Source organism: Pan paniscus, chromosome 9 (genome assembly GCF_029289425.2).
Source record: "Pan paniscus chromosome 9, NHGRI_mPanPan1-v2.0_pri, whole genome shotgun sequence".
NCBI lineage: Eukaryota > Metazoa > Chordata > Mammalia > Primates > Hominidae > Pan > Pan paniscus.
The window spans coordinates 62,387,736-62,404,240 of NC_073258.2; the positions used below are offsets into that span (position 1 = coordinate 62,387,736).

The following is a 16,505-nucleotide window of genomic DNA, read 5'->3' on the forward strand; positions in this document are numbered from 1 at the left end:
CTGATTGGCGAATTTACAATCCTTTAGCTAAACACAAAAGTTCTCCAAGTCCCCACCCGACTCAGAAGCCCAGAGGGCTTCACCTCTCACAACCTCTGCCTCCCAGGTTCAAGTGATTCTCCTGCCTCAGCCTCCCCAGTAGCTGGGATTACAGGCGCCCACCACCATGCCCAGCTAACTTTTCTACTTTTAGTAGAGACGGGGTTTCACTATGTTGGCCAGGCTGGTCTTGAACTCCTGACCTCAGGTGATTCACCTGCCTCACCCTCCCAAAGTACTGGGATTACAAGCGTGAGCCACGGCGCCCGGCCAAGCATCCTCTTTCTAAGTCACTCACCCATGAGTATGAATTGTTTGCCCAGATTGCTTCGCTCCATTGTAGCTGATTTCAACCCAGTTGTAAGCCTGGAGCACCTGGAGAAATCAGACCCAGGTGGGATCTCAAAGGTGGAGAGGGTGGGAAAGGAGCAAAAGAAAGAGAAGGGGTGCAGAAAGGGAGGGACACAGATTCCAAAGACATACCTGGCCTGTCTGAAGTTTGCCTCCTCCAGGAAGGGAAGGCAGCATTCTCCCGGTGCTCTCTCCCTCCTCCCCCGTGTACTGCGCACATCTCTTTCCCAGACTCAGCCCAGTTGCACCAAAAGCAAGTCGCAAGTCCCATAGGCTAGTCAGACGCCCAACAACCCCACACAATGACACTTATGTGGGGAATTGTGTCCTGAGTCCCAAACGACTGACCCCTCAATGTGCTGTGGATAAGCAGTGACCACAACCAGTACCACCTATGACTGAGTCGGGGGGCTCCTCTCTAAGAACCCCAGCTGCGTGCCCTCTGGGACAAATCAGGCCACCTGGGGCTCCTTCACATCTGTCCAATGCTGCGTTAAACATACTTTTAAACAACTTTGTCGAAATGCTCAGCTTGTAAAGTTTTAACGTAGGCCCTTGTCAATGCTTCAGAAATAAGCCTCTGGTGGCGCGAGAGAGCAAAACTCCGTCAGGAAAGAAAGGAAAGAAAGGAAAGGAAGGAAGGAGGGAAGGAAGGAAGGAAAGAGAGAAAGAGAAAGAAAGGAAAGAAAAGAAAGGAAACAAAGGAAAAGAAAACAAATAAGCCTCCAGGTCATTGCTTAGAAAGAAAAAGAAAGAAAAAAAAAGAAAAGAAAAAAGAAAGAAAAAAGCCTCCAGGTCATTGCTCCTCTCTCTCTCTGTGGGTCCACCCCCATGGCACCCTCCCCCCTCCCCATGGTGCAAGGTTACAATGGAAAGTGCCTCAGCTGGAAAGGTCTCAGAATGTGGCTCAGGGCAGCCACAATCTTATCAGGAGCTTTTCTGTTTGGGATCAGGGGAACCGGTGACTTTCAGAGGCTGATAAGGCGGGACCCAACTTGTATATAAGGGGCAGCTCATGCTGCTGCTCTGCACCTTCCTCCCGTCTTGCCTTCTCCCTCGTAGGTTGGGACCCGGGAAGAACCATGAAGTGGCTGCTGCTGCTGGGTCTGGTGGCGCTCTCTGAGTGCATCATGTACAAGTGAGTCCGGGTGGCGTGGGTGTGAAGATGCTGCCTCTCACATCACCTTTCTTTCCTCCTGTGTCTTCCTTCTTCCCTTTTTTTTCTCTCTCTCTTCAGCTGTCTCCATCCCCCTTTTCCGCCTCTCTCTCTGCCTTTTTGGGAGGCAGCCCTGCAGACATGGTTAAAACTCGGGCCCAGCCTGACTGTGGTTCCCAGCTCCAGCCCTAGTCAGCTTAACTTCTTTGCATTATGGGGCAGAAGTGGGAGCTTCTCCCTTCCTTCCATCTTCCTCTCTTAGATCAGCTGGTTAAGAGTCCAGCCTGGGTTTTGCTCCCAGCTCCACCACTAGTCAACTTAACTTCTTTGCATTGTTGGGCAGAAGTGGGGGCGTCTCCTTTCCTTCCTTCTTCCTTAGACCAGCTTCCCTTCCCTTCTGGGGCTGCCACAGCACCCGGTGAGCAGAATCCTTGCCTAATTCCTCTTCCTTCTCCAAACCACAGGGTCCCCCTCATCAGAAAGAAGTCCTTGAGGCGCACCCTGTCCGAGCGTGGCCTGTTGAAGGACTTCCTGAAGAAGCACAACCTCAACCCAGCCAGCAAGTACTTCCCCCAGTGGGAGGCTCCCACCCTGGTAGATGAACAGCCCCTGGAGAACTACCTGGATGTGAGTGTGCGGGCAAGTGGTGGGGCCAGCTCTGAGGACTTGGCCAGCAGGAAAGAGGGTGTCCCAGGGGTCTTGGAGGATGGGCCTGGGCTCTGCGGCTCCAGGCAGTGACCCAGAGTCTGCCCCCTAGATGTCAGTGGCCCAGGGCAGGCAGGAAAGCTCACAGTCAGAGCTGTTGCTCTTTTGTTCATTTATTCATTCGTTCACTCCTTCATGCAATGTTAATTTCTTCTGAGCGCCTCGTTCTATGTCAGGGCCTGTGCTGGGCTCAGGAGGAGACAGCAGTGAGCAAACTCATAGCCTAGGAGACAAACACAGTAATCAAGGGGTCTCACAAAGCAATGAAAGGAACAGGCAACAGGAGGACTACAGAGTGACGGTGTCACACTGCGAGAGTCTGCCACTTGGGCAGGGAGCCTCCCTGGAGCCACGCAGGAAGAGCAGGAGTTTCCAAGAGAACAAGACAGAACTCCACATAGCCTGATCCCTTGTGCCAAACCCTGTAGCAGGCGGGAGCACAGTCCATTTGAAGGGGAGCCGAGAGGGAGGGAAGAAGGGTGCTGTAGACTGCGGTCTGAGGAGCCGAGGGGTGGACGCACAGAGGCTGCATCCTAACTGCCTCTGATTTATCTTAAACAGGGGTGTGACAAGATCAGATCTCAGTTTCAGAAAGATCACCCTGACTTTGTTATTTGAGACCCGATAGCAAACACCCTGCCCTCCTGCAGATATTGTATGTCCCCTCTGTGACTGGCACAGGGCACAGGGCACAAAGCAGTGATGCCCGTGGTTCAGAGACTGGCCTCTGCCATCCAGCAGACCTGGTGCAAATATGGGTCCTAGTGCGTCTAAGCCACAGGACCTTGGCCAAGTCATTTAAATACTCTGAGCCTGTGTCTTGGTCTGGAAAACAGAACCACTAATATCTACCGTCAGAGGATGTTGCCAGGAATTAACACGATCATGTTTTCTGGAGTGCTTAGCATGGCGTCTGGCAGGCCCTTGGTAAGAGGCTTAGTTAGCCCATTTATTTAGTTCACAAATATTTAACAAATATTGGCACCTCTCTATGTGCCAGAGGCTATGCAAGTTGCCAAAATGATGGTGAATAATCAAAGTTCCTGGAGCTTATACTCTAAAGGGGATGACAAATAAACAACCATGTAAGAGAATTTCAGATAATGATGAGGACCATGACAAATTAATTAATTGGACTATGGGGAACAAGAAGATTGAGAGGGGGCAAATTTAGATAAAGTGGTCACGGAAGGCCTGTTGGCAGAGGGGACATTTGACTAGAGAGCTGAATGATTGATTTTTGATAAAAGGATCAGCCAAGGAAAGATCTAGAATAAACATTTCCTAGCACAAGGAATAGCCAGTGCAAAGGCCCTAGGGCAGGAGTGACTGGTCATCGCCAAAGAACAGCAAGCAGACCAGTGTGGCGGGAACAGAGCCGGCAGGGGGAAAATGCTGCCACTAAGAAGAAAAATACTTTTTGATTGGCGGAGGCGGGTGGATCACTTGAGGTCAGGAGTTCAAGACCATCCTGGCAACATGAAACCCCGTCTCTACTAAAACTACAAAAATTAGCCGGGCGTGATGGCACACAGCTGTAATCTCAGCTACTTGGGAGGCTGAGGCAAGAGAATCACTGGAACCCAGGAGGAGGATGCTGCAGTGAGCCGAGGTCGCGCCACTGCACTCCCACCTGGACAACAGAATGAGACTTGTCTCAAAAAAAAAAGAATAAAAATACTGTCAATGCCCTTTCTTGCAACCTGCTATACACATCTAGATGTAGAAATAAGAAAACTGGACAGGTTTCCATCTTTAGGTGGTTTCCTTAGCTTCTGATAAACAATTTAAGGCACAAGCACTTAAGCTGTAACTTGCCTGGTGCTAGAAGATTCGACCGCCATCCTCTGAGAACATGCGCTGTAAGGATGGGAAGACTGTGACAGACAAGACAATGGCTAAAGAGGGAACAGCAGATTGTTAGGTGCTTGTGGTGCTTAACAGAGAGCAGAGAGTAAATTGGGGGGAGCAATCAGGGAAGACTTCAAGGAGGAAGGGACACCAGGGCTGGGATTTGAAGGATGAAGACAGTGCCTGGGAAGAGAGACAAGAACTGTGAGGAATGAAGGAAAAGATGGAGAGGCAGACTGAGGAGATGACCCAGAGACAGCCCCTAGGGAGGCCCTGACAGAGAGACCCCGTTCCGTGAACTGCCCTGCCCTCGCCTGGACAGATGGAGTACTTCGGCACTATCGGCATCGGAACTCCTGCCCAGGATTTCACCGTCATCTTTGACACCGGCTCCTCCAACCTGTGGGTGCCCTCAGTCTACTGCTCCAGTCTTGCCTGCAGTAAGTGCCCAGACCGCCCTACCCCACTCTCACTCCCCAGCACCAGCCGACCCTGGGGAACCCTGGACACCCACGGGCTTCAAACAGTTCCCACCTCAAGCCTGCTGGAGCCACTCAACAGGCATTTATTGAGCACCTACTACGTGCCAAGCACTGGGCTCAGGTGCTCCAGGGGGTAAAGGGATGAGTGATATGATCCCTGCGGTCAAAGACTACACAGTCTGAGGGCAGAGAGAAGCTCTCCTCAATAACCACTGCCTGGGAGAGGAAGTATGGGGGGCCCAAAGCAAGACAGGGCCAAAGGGCTGTAGAACAGCCCACCAGGAAAGAGTCCAGTGTGAGAAAATGGCTTCAAAGCCTGGCTAGGACAGGCTAGAGGTGAGTGCTGAGCTCATTTAAAAAAAAAAAAAGAATCATTGGTTTGCTAATGAAAGAGAGTTTGTCTTTGGAAGTCATGAACAATATGTGTTGCAGGTTCCTTCCTCTTCTAGTGTTTTCACCGGAGTTTTAATGAAGATGAGGTGCCTGTGGCATCATCCACATCATAACGGGAGCACTGGCTGGGGGCTAGAGGGTGAAAGCGCTCGTCACTGGGCAGCCATGGGCCTGCTCCGCTCAATGTTGGTCTGGGGAGGTCCCCAGGAGGCCCTTGGGGTTGGCTGGGGAAACTGCCATCAGTGAATGGTCCCAGTAGTTCAACGAGACAGGACAGAACCTGGGGTCTCTTGGGCTCCAAGGGTCTAGGGCGAAAGGTTGCTGCTCACCTCGAGAGCCCGTCCCAGGGCCAGGGCACCCCATCCCAGGAAGACATCCAGCCCATGACCTTCACCCAGCTCTCAGAGAATAACAATCACCGCTTGTCCTTGCAGCCAACCACAACCGCTTCAACCCTGAGGATTCTTCCACCTACCAGTCCACCAGCGAGACAGTCTCCATCGCCTATGGCACCGGCAGCATGACAGGCATCCTCGGATACGACACTGTCCAGGTGGGCACCTGCAGGCTGCCGCTGCATCCCCCCATCAGGCACCCCCAAAATAAGCTTATTCCAGCAAGATGAGTCTTGGTGATCACAGAAGTAACCTGATTGGGGGTGCAGAGTGGGGGAAGGGCAGCAGAGATGTCACAGACATTGCTAGCTCAGGTGGCAGTGAGTAAAAGGGTGGGGTGCGGGGAGCCATAAGCCAGCCTCAGCTCCACCCAAGCAGAATGTTATGGAGTGTGGGGAGAGTCAGTAAAGGCTCACTTCTCTACTAGCACCTCCTCCTCTTCCTTCTTCTCCCGACATGCAGCACCCCAAGTCACGAAATCTCCACAAGCCCTCCCTGCTATTTTCGGGGCATGGCAGGGGTCAAAGGCCTGGGGTCTGGGGTCTGCTTTGCGTTTGTTCATCAGAAACACAAACACACAGTGACCATCTGTCCTCCAGCAAAATCTCACCCTGAGTCATAGACTGTGGCCATCTGGAGATCAGCTGCCATGGTTACCTCCAGCAGAGGAACCAGCATTCCAGCAGACAGTCCCTCTGCCCTCCTTCCGGGCTGATACCCTGGAAGCCAAGTCCTGCATGAGATGAACCAGGGTGGCTCTGGGCCTGAGGCTGGCACCCAGAGCTCAGTGAACATGACCTGATGGTGAACATCATCTCGGTTTCCCCACCCAGGTTGGAGGCATCTCTGACACCAATCAGATCTTCGGCCTGAGCGAGACCGAACCTGGCTCCTTCCTGTATTATGCTCCCTTCGATGGCATCCTGGGGCTGGCCTACCCCAGCATTTCCTCCTCCGGGGCCACACCCGTCTTTGACAACATCTGGAACCAGGGCCTGGTTTCTCAGGACCTCTTCTCTGTCTACCTCAGCGCGTAAGTTGAGTGGAGAGGGGCCTCCTCCCACCTCCCCCTCCAGAGGTCACAGTGTTCCAGCCCAGCAGGAGCTGTCCAAGGCTGGCTGGGATGGAGAAGGTCTTGGGAAGCAAGGGATTTGGAAAGTCAATGTCTGAGGCTGGAGAAGTGTGTCTTTGGAGAGTAATAGTGCCAAGTCTGTCTCTGATGGGCCATGTGCACTCCATCTTATTTTACCAGCGTCTTTTTTCCCTTGATGTGCACAACTCAAATGTCATCAGCCATTTCCCCCTCAGTGCCACTTCCCTCATCCTTGGCCCGCAAAGATGCCATTTAAAGTGAATACACTTGGCCAGGTGTGGTGGCTCATGCCTGTAATCCCAGCACTTTGGGAGTCTGAGGCAGCAGGATCACCTGAAGTCAGGAATTCAAGACTGGGTTTCATGGTGATAGCCAGGATGGTCTCGATCACCTGACTGCCTCGGCCTCCCAAAGTGCTGGGATTACAGGCGTGAGCCACCGTGCCCGGCCCTGGATGACTAATTTCTTCTTGCTGTCTACATTTGCTTCCTCATCTAACCTGAAACGCACAGATTTAGAACATGAATATTGCAATAACAAGGACTCCTGCAATTTACAACAGGAAGGCTCTTTGTCATGTATTCCTCTTGGCCAGTTAATGTTCAAGGTGGCTCTGAAACATCATCTGCCTTTATGAGCACTTAAATATTTCATGTGGGGCCATTGTATCTCCCCAGCCAGATCCCAGTTTCTCAATCTGGGCACGATTAACATTTCAGACCACCATAAGTCCTTGCAGCCAGGGACTGTCACGTGCATTGTAGGATGTTTGGCAGCATCCCCAGCCTCTACCCATGAGATGCCGGCAGCATCCCCTACCCCCACCCAATCATGACAATCCAAAATGTCTTCAGACATTCCCCTGGGGGCAAAACTGCTCCCAGCTAAGAACCAGTGACCTCCACCATCAATTCCTTAAGAGCCGACACCGTCATGCATTCACTTCCCTGGGGTCCCCATGGCAACCAGAGTGGGTACCACCATGGAAACCACACACTCAACCTACAAGGCCTGTGTTCTTCCAAACGTAGTTCCACCACTCCCCCGCTGTATGACCTTGGGCAGGTGGCCTCACCTCCCTCAGGCTCAGTGTCCTCATGGTAAGTGGAAATAACAGTGACAGGGCCCACTGCATGGGCACTGGCCTAAGAGGAAAAGAAACCACATTAGTCACACCCCAGGACAGCCCTAGAAAGTGCCCAATCAAGGGTAGCCCTGAGGAGGCAACAGCAGATGGTCACACAAATGGACGAACAAAAAAATTCATGTCTTCTCCCCTCACTTTCCACAGCGATGACAAGAGTGGCAGCGTGGTGATATTTGGTGGCATTGACTCTTCTTACTACACTGGAAGTCTGAACTGGGTGCCTGTTACCGTCGAGGGTTACTGGCAGATCACCGTGGACAGGTGAGACTGCCATGGACGGGCAGCATCCAGGCCTGGGTCCCAGATCCCATTTCCTTATGGATTCATAGCCAATCAGTTTTCCAGAATCCCCCCAGGAACAGCTGGCACAGGGGAACACACTCCAGGGGGAAGGTGGAAGTTGGCCAAGCCAGAGACCCCTAGAAAGACACCTCCCTGCAGGAGGAGGGAAGAGCTGTCTGGGAAGCTGAGACTCTGCAAGGGTGAGATAGCCACTGTCCTCCTAGTCACGGAGGCAGGACCATCCACCAGCATCCCTGGGGAGAGCTGGGGGACCCACCTGTCCACGCATCTCACAATTTAAGGGGCCGGTGAACCAGCACATGCTCCTCCCACTCAAGGAAACATGTCACTTTCCGTCTAGAAGTGGGGCAAAATGGCTAAGAAATTGTGTGAAGTCACTTCATTCCACCCTCCCCTTCAGGGCCTCCCCTGTCTCCCTTGCAGCTTCATTTCCACGCTGTTCTTCCCCAGCTAGCCTGCTAGGGTGCTCAGTGGTGTGGGTTTTCCCAAGAATGAACAATTTCCCAGGACAGAGACTTTCAGTACTAAAACTGGGACCAGCCCAGGCAAACCAGGACACATGGATCACCTCATGTCTGCCCAGCCATGCTAGAATTTCACCAGTTCCTCCAACACCTGCCCCAGCCCTCTGGTCTCTGTCCCTCCCCGCATACCATCCCCTGATGATGTCCTCCTTCTCTCTTCACCTGCCTGGCATTCCTGGGTGTCTGTTCCCCTGGCTGCTCCCCTCCACCACCTCTCACCCTGGACCCTGTTTTTGTTCCCTGCCTCATGCCTGGCTTATCATCTTGCCCTTCTGCCAACATAACTTATCTTGCCAGCTAGGCCGGGAGCTCCCTGCAGCCTGGAACTGTGAGGCTGTCTTGTTTCACTTGGCATTTCCCATGCCTGGCAGAGAGTAGGCACTTGGGAAATATTTGTAGGGTAAATGAATGCGGGACGAATGAGTGCGTGAACGAGAGGAACAGAAATTTCACGCACTGGCCAATGGATGGGTGGGGAAGGAATGTCTGGGCTCACCTCCTGGTTCCTCCTTGGAGAGAAGTACCCCTGAGGGCTCAGGGACTTTAACTTGCTTCTTACCCTCAGCATCACCATGAACGGAGAGGCCATCGCCTGCGCTGAGGGCTGCCAGGCCATTGTTGACACCGGCACCTCTCTGCTGACCGGCCCAACCAGCCCCATTGCCAACATCCAGAGCGACATCGGAGCCAGCGAGAACTCAGACGGCGACGTGAGTCCAGCCCCGACTGCCCTGTTCTACACTCAAGTAGTGGGTGTGCCAGGCAGAAGGGACAGAAACCCTTCTAACTTTTCTCACTCTCACTCTTTCCAGATGGCGGTCAGCTGCTCAGCCATCAGCAGCCTGCCCGACATCGTCTTCACCATCAATGGAGTCCAGTACCCCGTGCCACCCAGTGCCTACATCCTGCAGGTGAGGAGGCTCTGGACCAACCACTAGAGAGGTTCACACAGAATGTGGACACAGAGTCGCCCTCTGCAGAGGGAAAGTGCACTTCCACGACCTGAAGCCAAGAGGCAGAGGCAGACGAACATCTGCCCTAGACAGCCTCCAGAGAAAAAGAATATATTAAAAACAAATGCAGGAATAAGAACTCGGATACAGCCCCCTAAAGGAACAAGTGAAGCAAAAGTTAATGGAGTGAAAAGAGGATTCTATTTGGACCCCTGGGTCCAAGTCCTGGGTCTGAATTACTAGCCCATTGATTCTGAACCAATTACAACTCATCTGACCCTCAGTTTTCGCATCCAAAAGTAGAGATGGCAGGTTTCCCCACCCTCAGAGTGCGGTTAGGTCAACCAAGTGAGACTGATCACATCAGACCTACCAAGGGTTGGGCAAATGGAAATCCTAATTACCGTAGGCTGGGGCTTCTGACACTTCTACCATCTCTACCAGGTAGCAAATCTTTAGCTATACGAGCCACAAGAAAACTCTTTCCCTTCTGTTATTATAACGTCAGGTGGAAAACTAATTTTGCCAGTGGACTCATGTTACTCAACAAGAAGCACTGATGCCTGGGCTCCCCCACGGATTCTGATTACATTAGGAGAGGGCAAGGCCTGAGCAATGCGATGGGGCTGCGGGGTTTCAAAGCTCCCCAGGTGATGTGCAGACAAGGTCGCAGCCCAGTGACTTAGTGAGGCAAGAGGGCTAATAGCTCATCCGGTTTGCCTCTGACCGGATCAGAATAATAATGAGAAAAGGCTATGGCGGCAGGTTTTCAAACTCCTTCCTAGCAGCTGAATTCTCCCTAAGCCCCTTAGCACCAATGCTGATGTCAGGGTTCGTGTGCCTGCCAGAAACACCAGATAATGTCCAGTAATGCGTAGAAACCAGTCGTTCAGTGGACGGCTTCTACAGGCCGACTCCAGGCCAAGAACAGCCGAGTCCCTGGACATTGGGCCAGGAAGCTTCTCCTTGCACGTGCCTTACAGCTGGACCAGGGCGCCCTGGATGTTTATCACCCAGCGCCTATCACTGCTGAATCGGTGTCCCAGCTCCACTTTTATTCTCCTTTTCTCCAGAGCGAGGGGAGCTGCATCAGTGGCTTCCAGGGCATGAACGTCCCCACCGAATCTGGAGAGCTTTGGATCCTGGGTGATGTCTTCATCCGCCAGTACTTTACCGTCTTCGACAGGGCAAACAACCAGGTCGGCCTGGCCCCGGTGGCTTAAGCCTAAGTCTCTTCAGCCACCTCCCAGGAAGATCTGGCCTCCGTCCTGTGCCCACTTTAGATGTATCTAATTCTCCTGACTGTTCTTCCTAGGGGAGTGTGGAGGTCTTGGCCCTGTTCCCTGTCCTACCAATAACGTAGAATAAAAACATAACCCACTGAAACAGGTTTTGTGGAGCTGCTTCTCTTTGCTGGTCTTTTTCCTTCACATTACTGGGGTTAGAACGCCAGGGCAGGGATGAAAATGACCACATCCACTTGGATGGCACCCAACATAGTGACCCCAGCAGCCAACACTGCATGATGGAGCCAGGAAGACAGAGAGGCTTCGGGGTTTGTGCTGGAAGCATCATAAAAAGAACTGGGGGCCAAAATACTGGGCTAATTGTCTTCTCATAGAAGGGACACAGAGCTGAGATCGTGCCATTGTACTCCAGCCTAGGCGACACAGAGAGACTCCAGCTCAGAAAGAAAAAAATAGGTCACTGAAGCTCTTAGTTGAGGGAGTCAACCTCCTACTTCTCCCAAAGCCAATAAGAGATCATGAGAAGGCTGGGCACAGTGGCTCACGCCTGTAATCCCAGCACTTTGGGAGGCTGAGGCGGACAGGTCACCTGAGGTCAGGAGTTTGAGACAAGCCTGGCCAACATGGTGAAACCCTGTCTAATAAATTTACAAAAATGAGCTGGGTGTGGTGATGCGCACCTATAATCCCAGCTACTCGGGAGGCTGAGCCAAGAGAATCGCTTGAACCTGGAAGGCGGAGGTTGTAGTGAGCTGAGATCGCACCATTGCACTCCAGCCTGGGCGACAGAGCAAGACTCCATCTCAAAAAAAAAAAAAAAAAAAAAAAAGAGCTCATGAGGAAAGGAAAGCAATCAGGAGAGTCAGGAAAGGCGGACACTAATGGTGATGTCCCTAAGTAGATAGGACAGGGCAGTGTTGTCTGCAAGACATGGACAGGAGAAGTGGAAGAAGCTGACACCCCACAGTCTTCCAGGATGCCCTTGTGATTCACTGGCTACCAAGACCAAGACTAACAGTTAATCTCCCCAAGGTCCTAGGCAGAAAACACTGAACCCATCTCTTTCCCCATCTGTAACCAAAGAGAAAGGTCTTCCACTGCCCTGAGCAGAGATTGTGAGACAGAGAATTAAGCATGTTCATTAGCATATATGCCCTAGAAAGGCAAAGAGGAAAAGGAGCAGTTTCTCAGACTGGGCTTGGTAGCAAAATGTTCAATGGAAAACACAGTTTCAGAATAAGTATAGAACATGCTACATTCTAGGCCCTTCCCCAGGGTTCACCAGCTACAGTTCCCAATCAAAGGCTCTGACAAGCCCTGCTGCAAAGTGATCTGTTTCATTTTAACTCAGCTGAGCTTCATCTCAGACTCTCTCTTGCTAGTAAGTCTATTACAGCCCTGGGCTCCCCGGCATGCATGCTGGGAAAATTCCCATTGCTCCTGCTTCTGGTGACAGCCGACCCAGGCTTTCTGCTGAAGACACAAGCCCAGAGGCTGGAGCTGGGCTCTAGGAAGGGCGGGGGTGAGCTCCAACACCCAGTCTCCCCAGGGTCACTCTCACCCTCCCAAGCCCATTTTCCATAGCTGAATAAACTTTAGGAAACATAAATTTCATCTCATCCCTTCCTTGCTTTAAACTCTTAATGCCTTCTTGCCATTGCCGTTGGAATAAAACAGCAAATCTTTGGCATAGTCCCACGTCCTGTGTGCTCCTTTCCTTCCAAACCTTCCCTGCTTCACTCTGATCCCGTTACCCCGAGCTCCCTCCACCCTGGCCTCCCACGGCCACAATAGCCCAAGTGTTTTCCCACCTCCAGACTTTGCACATGCTGTTCCCTTTGCCAGGGTTGCTTTTCCCTCTTTCTTGACTTGCTAACACCTAGCATCTGCAGACGTGGCTTAAATGTCACTTCTCAGCCAGGCTTGGTGGCTCATGCCTATAATCCCAGCACTTTGGGAGGCCGAGGTGGGCAGATTAACTGAGGTCAGGAATTTGAGACCAGCCTGGCCAACATGGTGAAACCCCATATCCACTAAAAAAATACAAAAAATTAGCTGGGTGTGGTGGTGGGCACCTGTAGTCCCAGCTATTCAGGAGGCTGAGGCAGGAGAATCGCTTTAACCCAGGAGGTGGATGTTGCAGTGAGCCGAGATTGCACCACTGGACTCCAGCCTGGGCAACAAGAGCAAAACTCCATCTCAAAAAAAAAAAAATGTCACTTCCCTGTAAAAGTGATCAGCCCTCCCTCACCACTCTCTCAGACAGCCTGGGCCTACATTTTCCCTCATGGTACTTGGCACTACCTATAACCATGCATTTCAGTGTTTAAGATTCACAAGGACAGGGATGGTGATGGTTTTAATTAGGTTTGAAGCCCAAGCAGCAAGAGCCAGGCTTGGCACATACTAGGAGGTCAATAAATATTTGCTGAATGAGTGATTAGAGAAGACTTTTTGAAAGGAAACATCTCAGATAGGATGAGAGTATGAGAGTGGGGATATGGTTTGACAAAGGCCATGTGAATAACAACAGGTGGATCAGCTCCCACCCCACCCCCACCAACATTCCATCCTGGTCATATTGTGTCATGGGATAAGCAGGTGGATTTCTCAAGTTTCTGGGAAGGAATTTCACCCTGTCCTGGCTTCTTTGCTGGATTTGTTTTTCTGATATTTCCCATGTACCTACTTTGAAGCCAGGCAGTGTGCTAGGCTCCGGGGATACAGGCAGGTCTTCCTGGATCCTATCTGTTCTCCTGCACCTGATCCCAGCCTTCCTTCCTCCCCCATCTCAACACCACCAGCTGCAGCTCAGCCTCTCTCTCCCAGCACCTCTTCCATTCCCACCCTGGGATTCCTGAACCCAGTCACAATCTAAAGAGGTTCCTCATCAGACAGATCATTTGACCGGAAAGCCCTGCACCAACATATCTGATTTCATCCTCCCTATGTTGCTGCACAACAGAAGATGAATTCACAATCCTTTCCTGCAGTCTCAGGCCTCTGCTCCATGCATCCTCCTCGAAGGGCCCTGGGGTCGAAGCACAGCTCCTTCCATCCTTTTCATTCACACTCGTCCAGGAGTGTTATTTTAATCTCACAGGTCTCCTGCCCCATCCATCCTCACCTGTCCCAAATGATCACTCCACACGCTGCTGGTGGGAATGTAAACTGGCACCACCCTAAGAAGCATGATGTGGCTGTATCTATCAAAATTAAAAATGCATATGCCGGCCGGGCACGGTGGCTCACATAATCCTCACGCCTGTAATCCCAGCACTTTGGGAGGCCGAAGCAGGTGGATCACCTGAGGTGAGGAGTTTGAGACCAGCCAGGCCAACATGGTGGAACCTCATCTCCACTAAAAATACAAAATGAGCCAGGTGTGTTGACACATGTCTGTAATTCCCAGCTACTTGGGAGGCTGAGCCAGGAGAATCTCTCGAACCCGGGAGGTGGAGGTTGCAGTGAGCCGAGATGGCACCATTGCACTTCAGCCTGGGCGACACAGCGAGATTCTGTCTCCAAAAAAAAACAAAGGAATGATAAATGTTCAAGATGATAAATATGCTAATTACTCTGATCTGATCACTAAACATTATATGTACAGAAACATCCTTATGTACCCATAAATATGTACAATTATTACATGTCAATTAAAAAGAAAACAGCCAGGCACAGTAGCTCATGGTGTAACCCCAGCACTTGGGAAGGCCAAGGCGGAAGGACTGCTTCGGGTCATAGTTCAAGACCAGCCTGAGCAACATACCAAGACTTCATTTCTATTGTTTTTAATAAATAAATAAAAGGAAAAGAAAGAAGATGTGTATACAAGAGAACATTCATAGAGCACTGTTCCTAAGAACTCCACACTGGAAGCTACCCAAATGCCTATGAACTGAAAAAGAGAAAATAGTGGGTATATTGATGCAGAGGAATAATACACAGCAATGAAAATGAGTAACAACTCCACACGCCGCCATTCGTGGGTGCCTCTCCTAAACATGATTTTGAGCAAAGAAGCGCAATGCAAACTAAAGTGCTTGTTATGTGGTACTGCTTAGCAAAAGTACAAAAACAGGTGAAACGAATCTTTGCTGTTTGGAAATCAGAGTAGTGATACGCTTGGTTTGGCCCTAGGATAGTGACTGGGAAGAGCCTGGGGTGGGGTCCGGGGGTACCTGACATGCTCTTTTGCTGGGTCTGGGTTCTGGTTACACGTGTGTGCTTGGTTTGTGAAAATTCATCAAGCTGTTTCTTATGATATGCACCTTTCTGTGTGCATATCATATTTTGAGAAAAGTTTTTAAATGATCATGTAGATTTATAAAAATCACTTGTAAAATACAGAACCATGATTTTTCTTTTAAAAGCGGGTTCAGGTTGCAGATAGAGTAGCGCAGCAGAAGTGAGCTGGGCCCATCAAAGCGGGTTGCTTGCAAAACAACATGTGCCATATCTTGTGGTCCTATATTTGTAAGTAAATCAATATATTCATTTACTACGCCAGTGGTGGTTAGTTCTGGGTAGTGGGGTTATAAGCCATTTTTAAAATTGTAATTATCTATAAATAATCTACAGTGATCATGTATTACTTCTATACTTGAGCCAAAAAAGTTATCATCAATTTAACTTTGAAAACCTGCAGGCATCTCTGGAGAAGCAGCCCAGGTCTGGGACTGGGGAGTGGAAAACACAGTGTTCTCTTTGGTGTTGGAAGATCATGTCCCTGGGGTGAGACCTTGATTGAAAGCTGCTAGGGGACCAGCTGCCCCAATGCCTATCACACCAGCTTGATAACACTTATCATGCTTAAGTGCTCCATCTCAGCCTTGCCATGATTGGGTTCCTTAGATCTCATTCCATTGCTTGATTTGATTGGTTCATGGAACACTTATGAACACCTGTGCCATTGGCAGGGGCTGCCCTGCATCGGAGACACTGCTACCAGTGCCCCTGAAAGCCAGGCACTACCATACTGAGTGCCAGGCAGGGCTAATGGCAAAGCAAACGTTGTTGTCTAATCTTTCTGCCGGGCCAGTCTGGTACAATGAGATGTTGTGGCTTCCTTGCTGGCAGCCACGGATCAGCCCTGGCTGACAATCAGATCTCATGGGAGCACGTGGTTGCAGAATCAGCATTCCCTCTTCCATCCCAAGGGTTCCTCTAGTAAAGGGGGCTGAGTGGAATGGCTTCTCCAAGTGCACCTGGGAGGGAGGCTACAGCCATCATGGAATGTTCCTGTCACACACTAACCCATGAACAGAAACCAGGTGGATGTACATGGTCACATAGTCTGGCCAGGGACCAGAGCCTCCTGAGACCCAGGTTCAGGTCCCATCTGTGTCATTACTTAGTTATGTGAACCTGCACTGATCACTTAACCCCTCTGAGCTACATCACTTGCGAAAAAGTGGCGGTTATAGTATAATAATTCTTTTTTAAAATAATTCAAAGCATTCAGAAAAGCACAAATAGGCACACAAATGTAAGCACTGCTGTGTGGTGGGAGATTTGCAGATGACCTGACCAACAATGTCACCTTCCCCCTTTTCAGATCACTCACATTACCTGAGCAGAAAAACAACTAGCAGAGCACTGAAATGGTCCCAAAAGAGGGAAGAGCAAGAGGCAATCAGGTGGATCCTTTTCGAGTTATCAACGAGGTTTCCAGTCCTGTTTTCTATTGCTGATGAGAAGTTAACACACATTGAATGACTTATAACAACTCACACTGACTGACTATCTCACAGTTTCTGTGGGTCAGGAATCCAGGCTCGGTTCAGCTGAGGCCTCTGTCAGTCAGGGATGTCAGCCTGGTCTGTGGTCTCATCTGAGGCTCGACTAGAGAAGGATCTTCCTCCAT

At 50.7% G+C, this 16,505-nt stretch overlaps 1 protein-coding gene across 1 annotated transcript; it reads left to right on the plus strand.

Annotated features, from left to right (window-relative positions):
• The first annotated feature begins 41 nt into the window (after window positions 1-41).
• LOC117974931 (pepsin A-5) lies at window positions 42-13,651 on the plus strand. Its single transcript, XM_055094390.2, has 9 exons — window positions 42-1,528; window positions 2,011-2,173; window positions 4,425-4,542; window positions 5,412-5,530; window positions 6,206-6,405; window positions 7,757-7,873; window positions 9,005-9,149; window positions 9,252-9,350; window positions 10,466-13,651. The coding sequence occupies exons 1-9, from the start codon at window positions 1,473-1,475 to the stop codon at window positions 10,613-10,615; spliced, it is 1,167 nt and encodes a 388-aa protein (XP_054950365.2). The 5' UTR covers window positions 42-1,472; the 3' UTR covers window positions 10,616-13,651.
• The last annotated feature ends 2,854 nt before the right edge of the window (window positions 13,652-16,505 follow it).

Bases quoted from the DNA above. Each gene is read 5' to 3' on its own strand.
- LOC117974931 (XM_055094390.2), top strand. From the start codon at position 1,473: ATGAAGTGGCTGCTGCTGCTGGGTCTGGTGGCGCTCTCTGAGTGCATC. The intron at 1,529-2,010 runs GTGAGTCCGGGT...TCCAAACCACAG, and splicing joins TCTGAGTGCATCATGTACAA to GGTCCCCCTCATCAGAAAGA. The intron at 2,174-4,424 runs GTGAGTGTGCGG...TCGCCTGGACAG, and splicing joins CCCTGGAGAACTACCTGGAT to ATGGAGTACTTCGGCACTAT.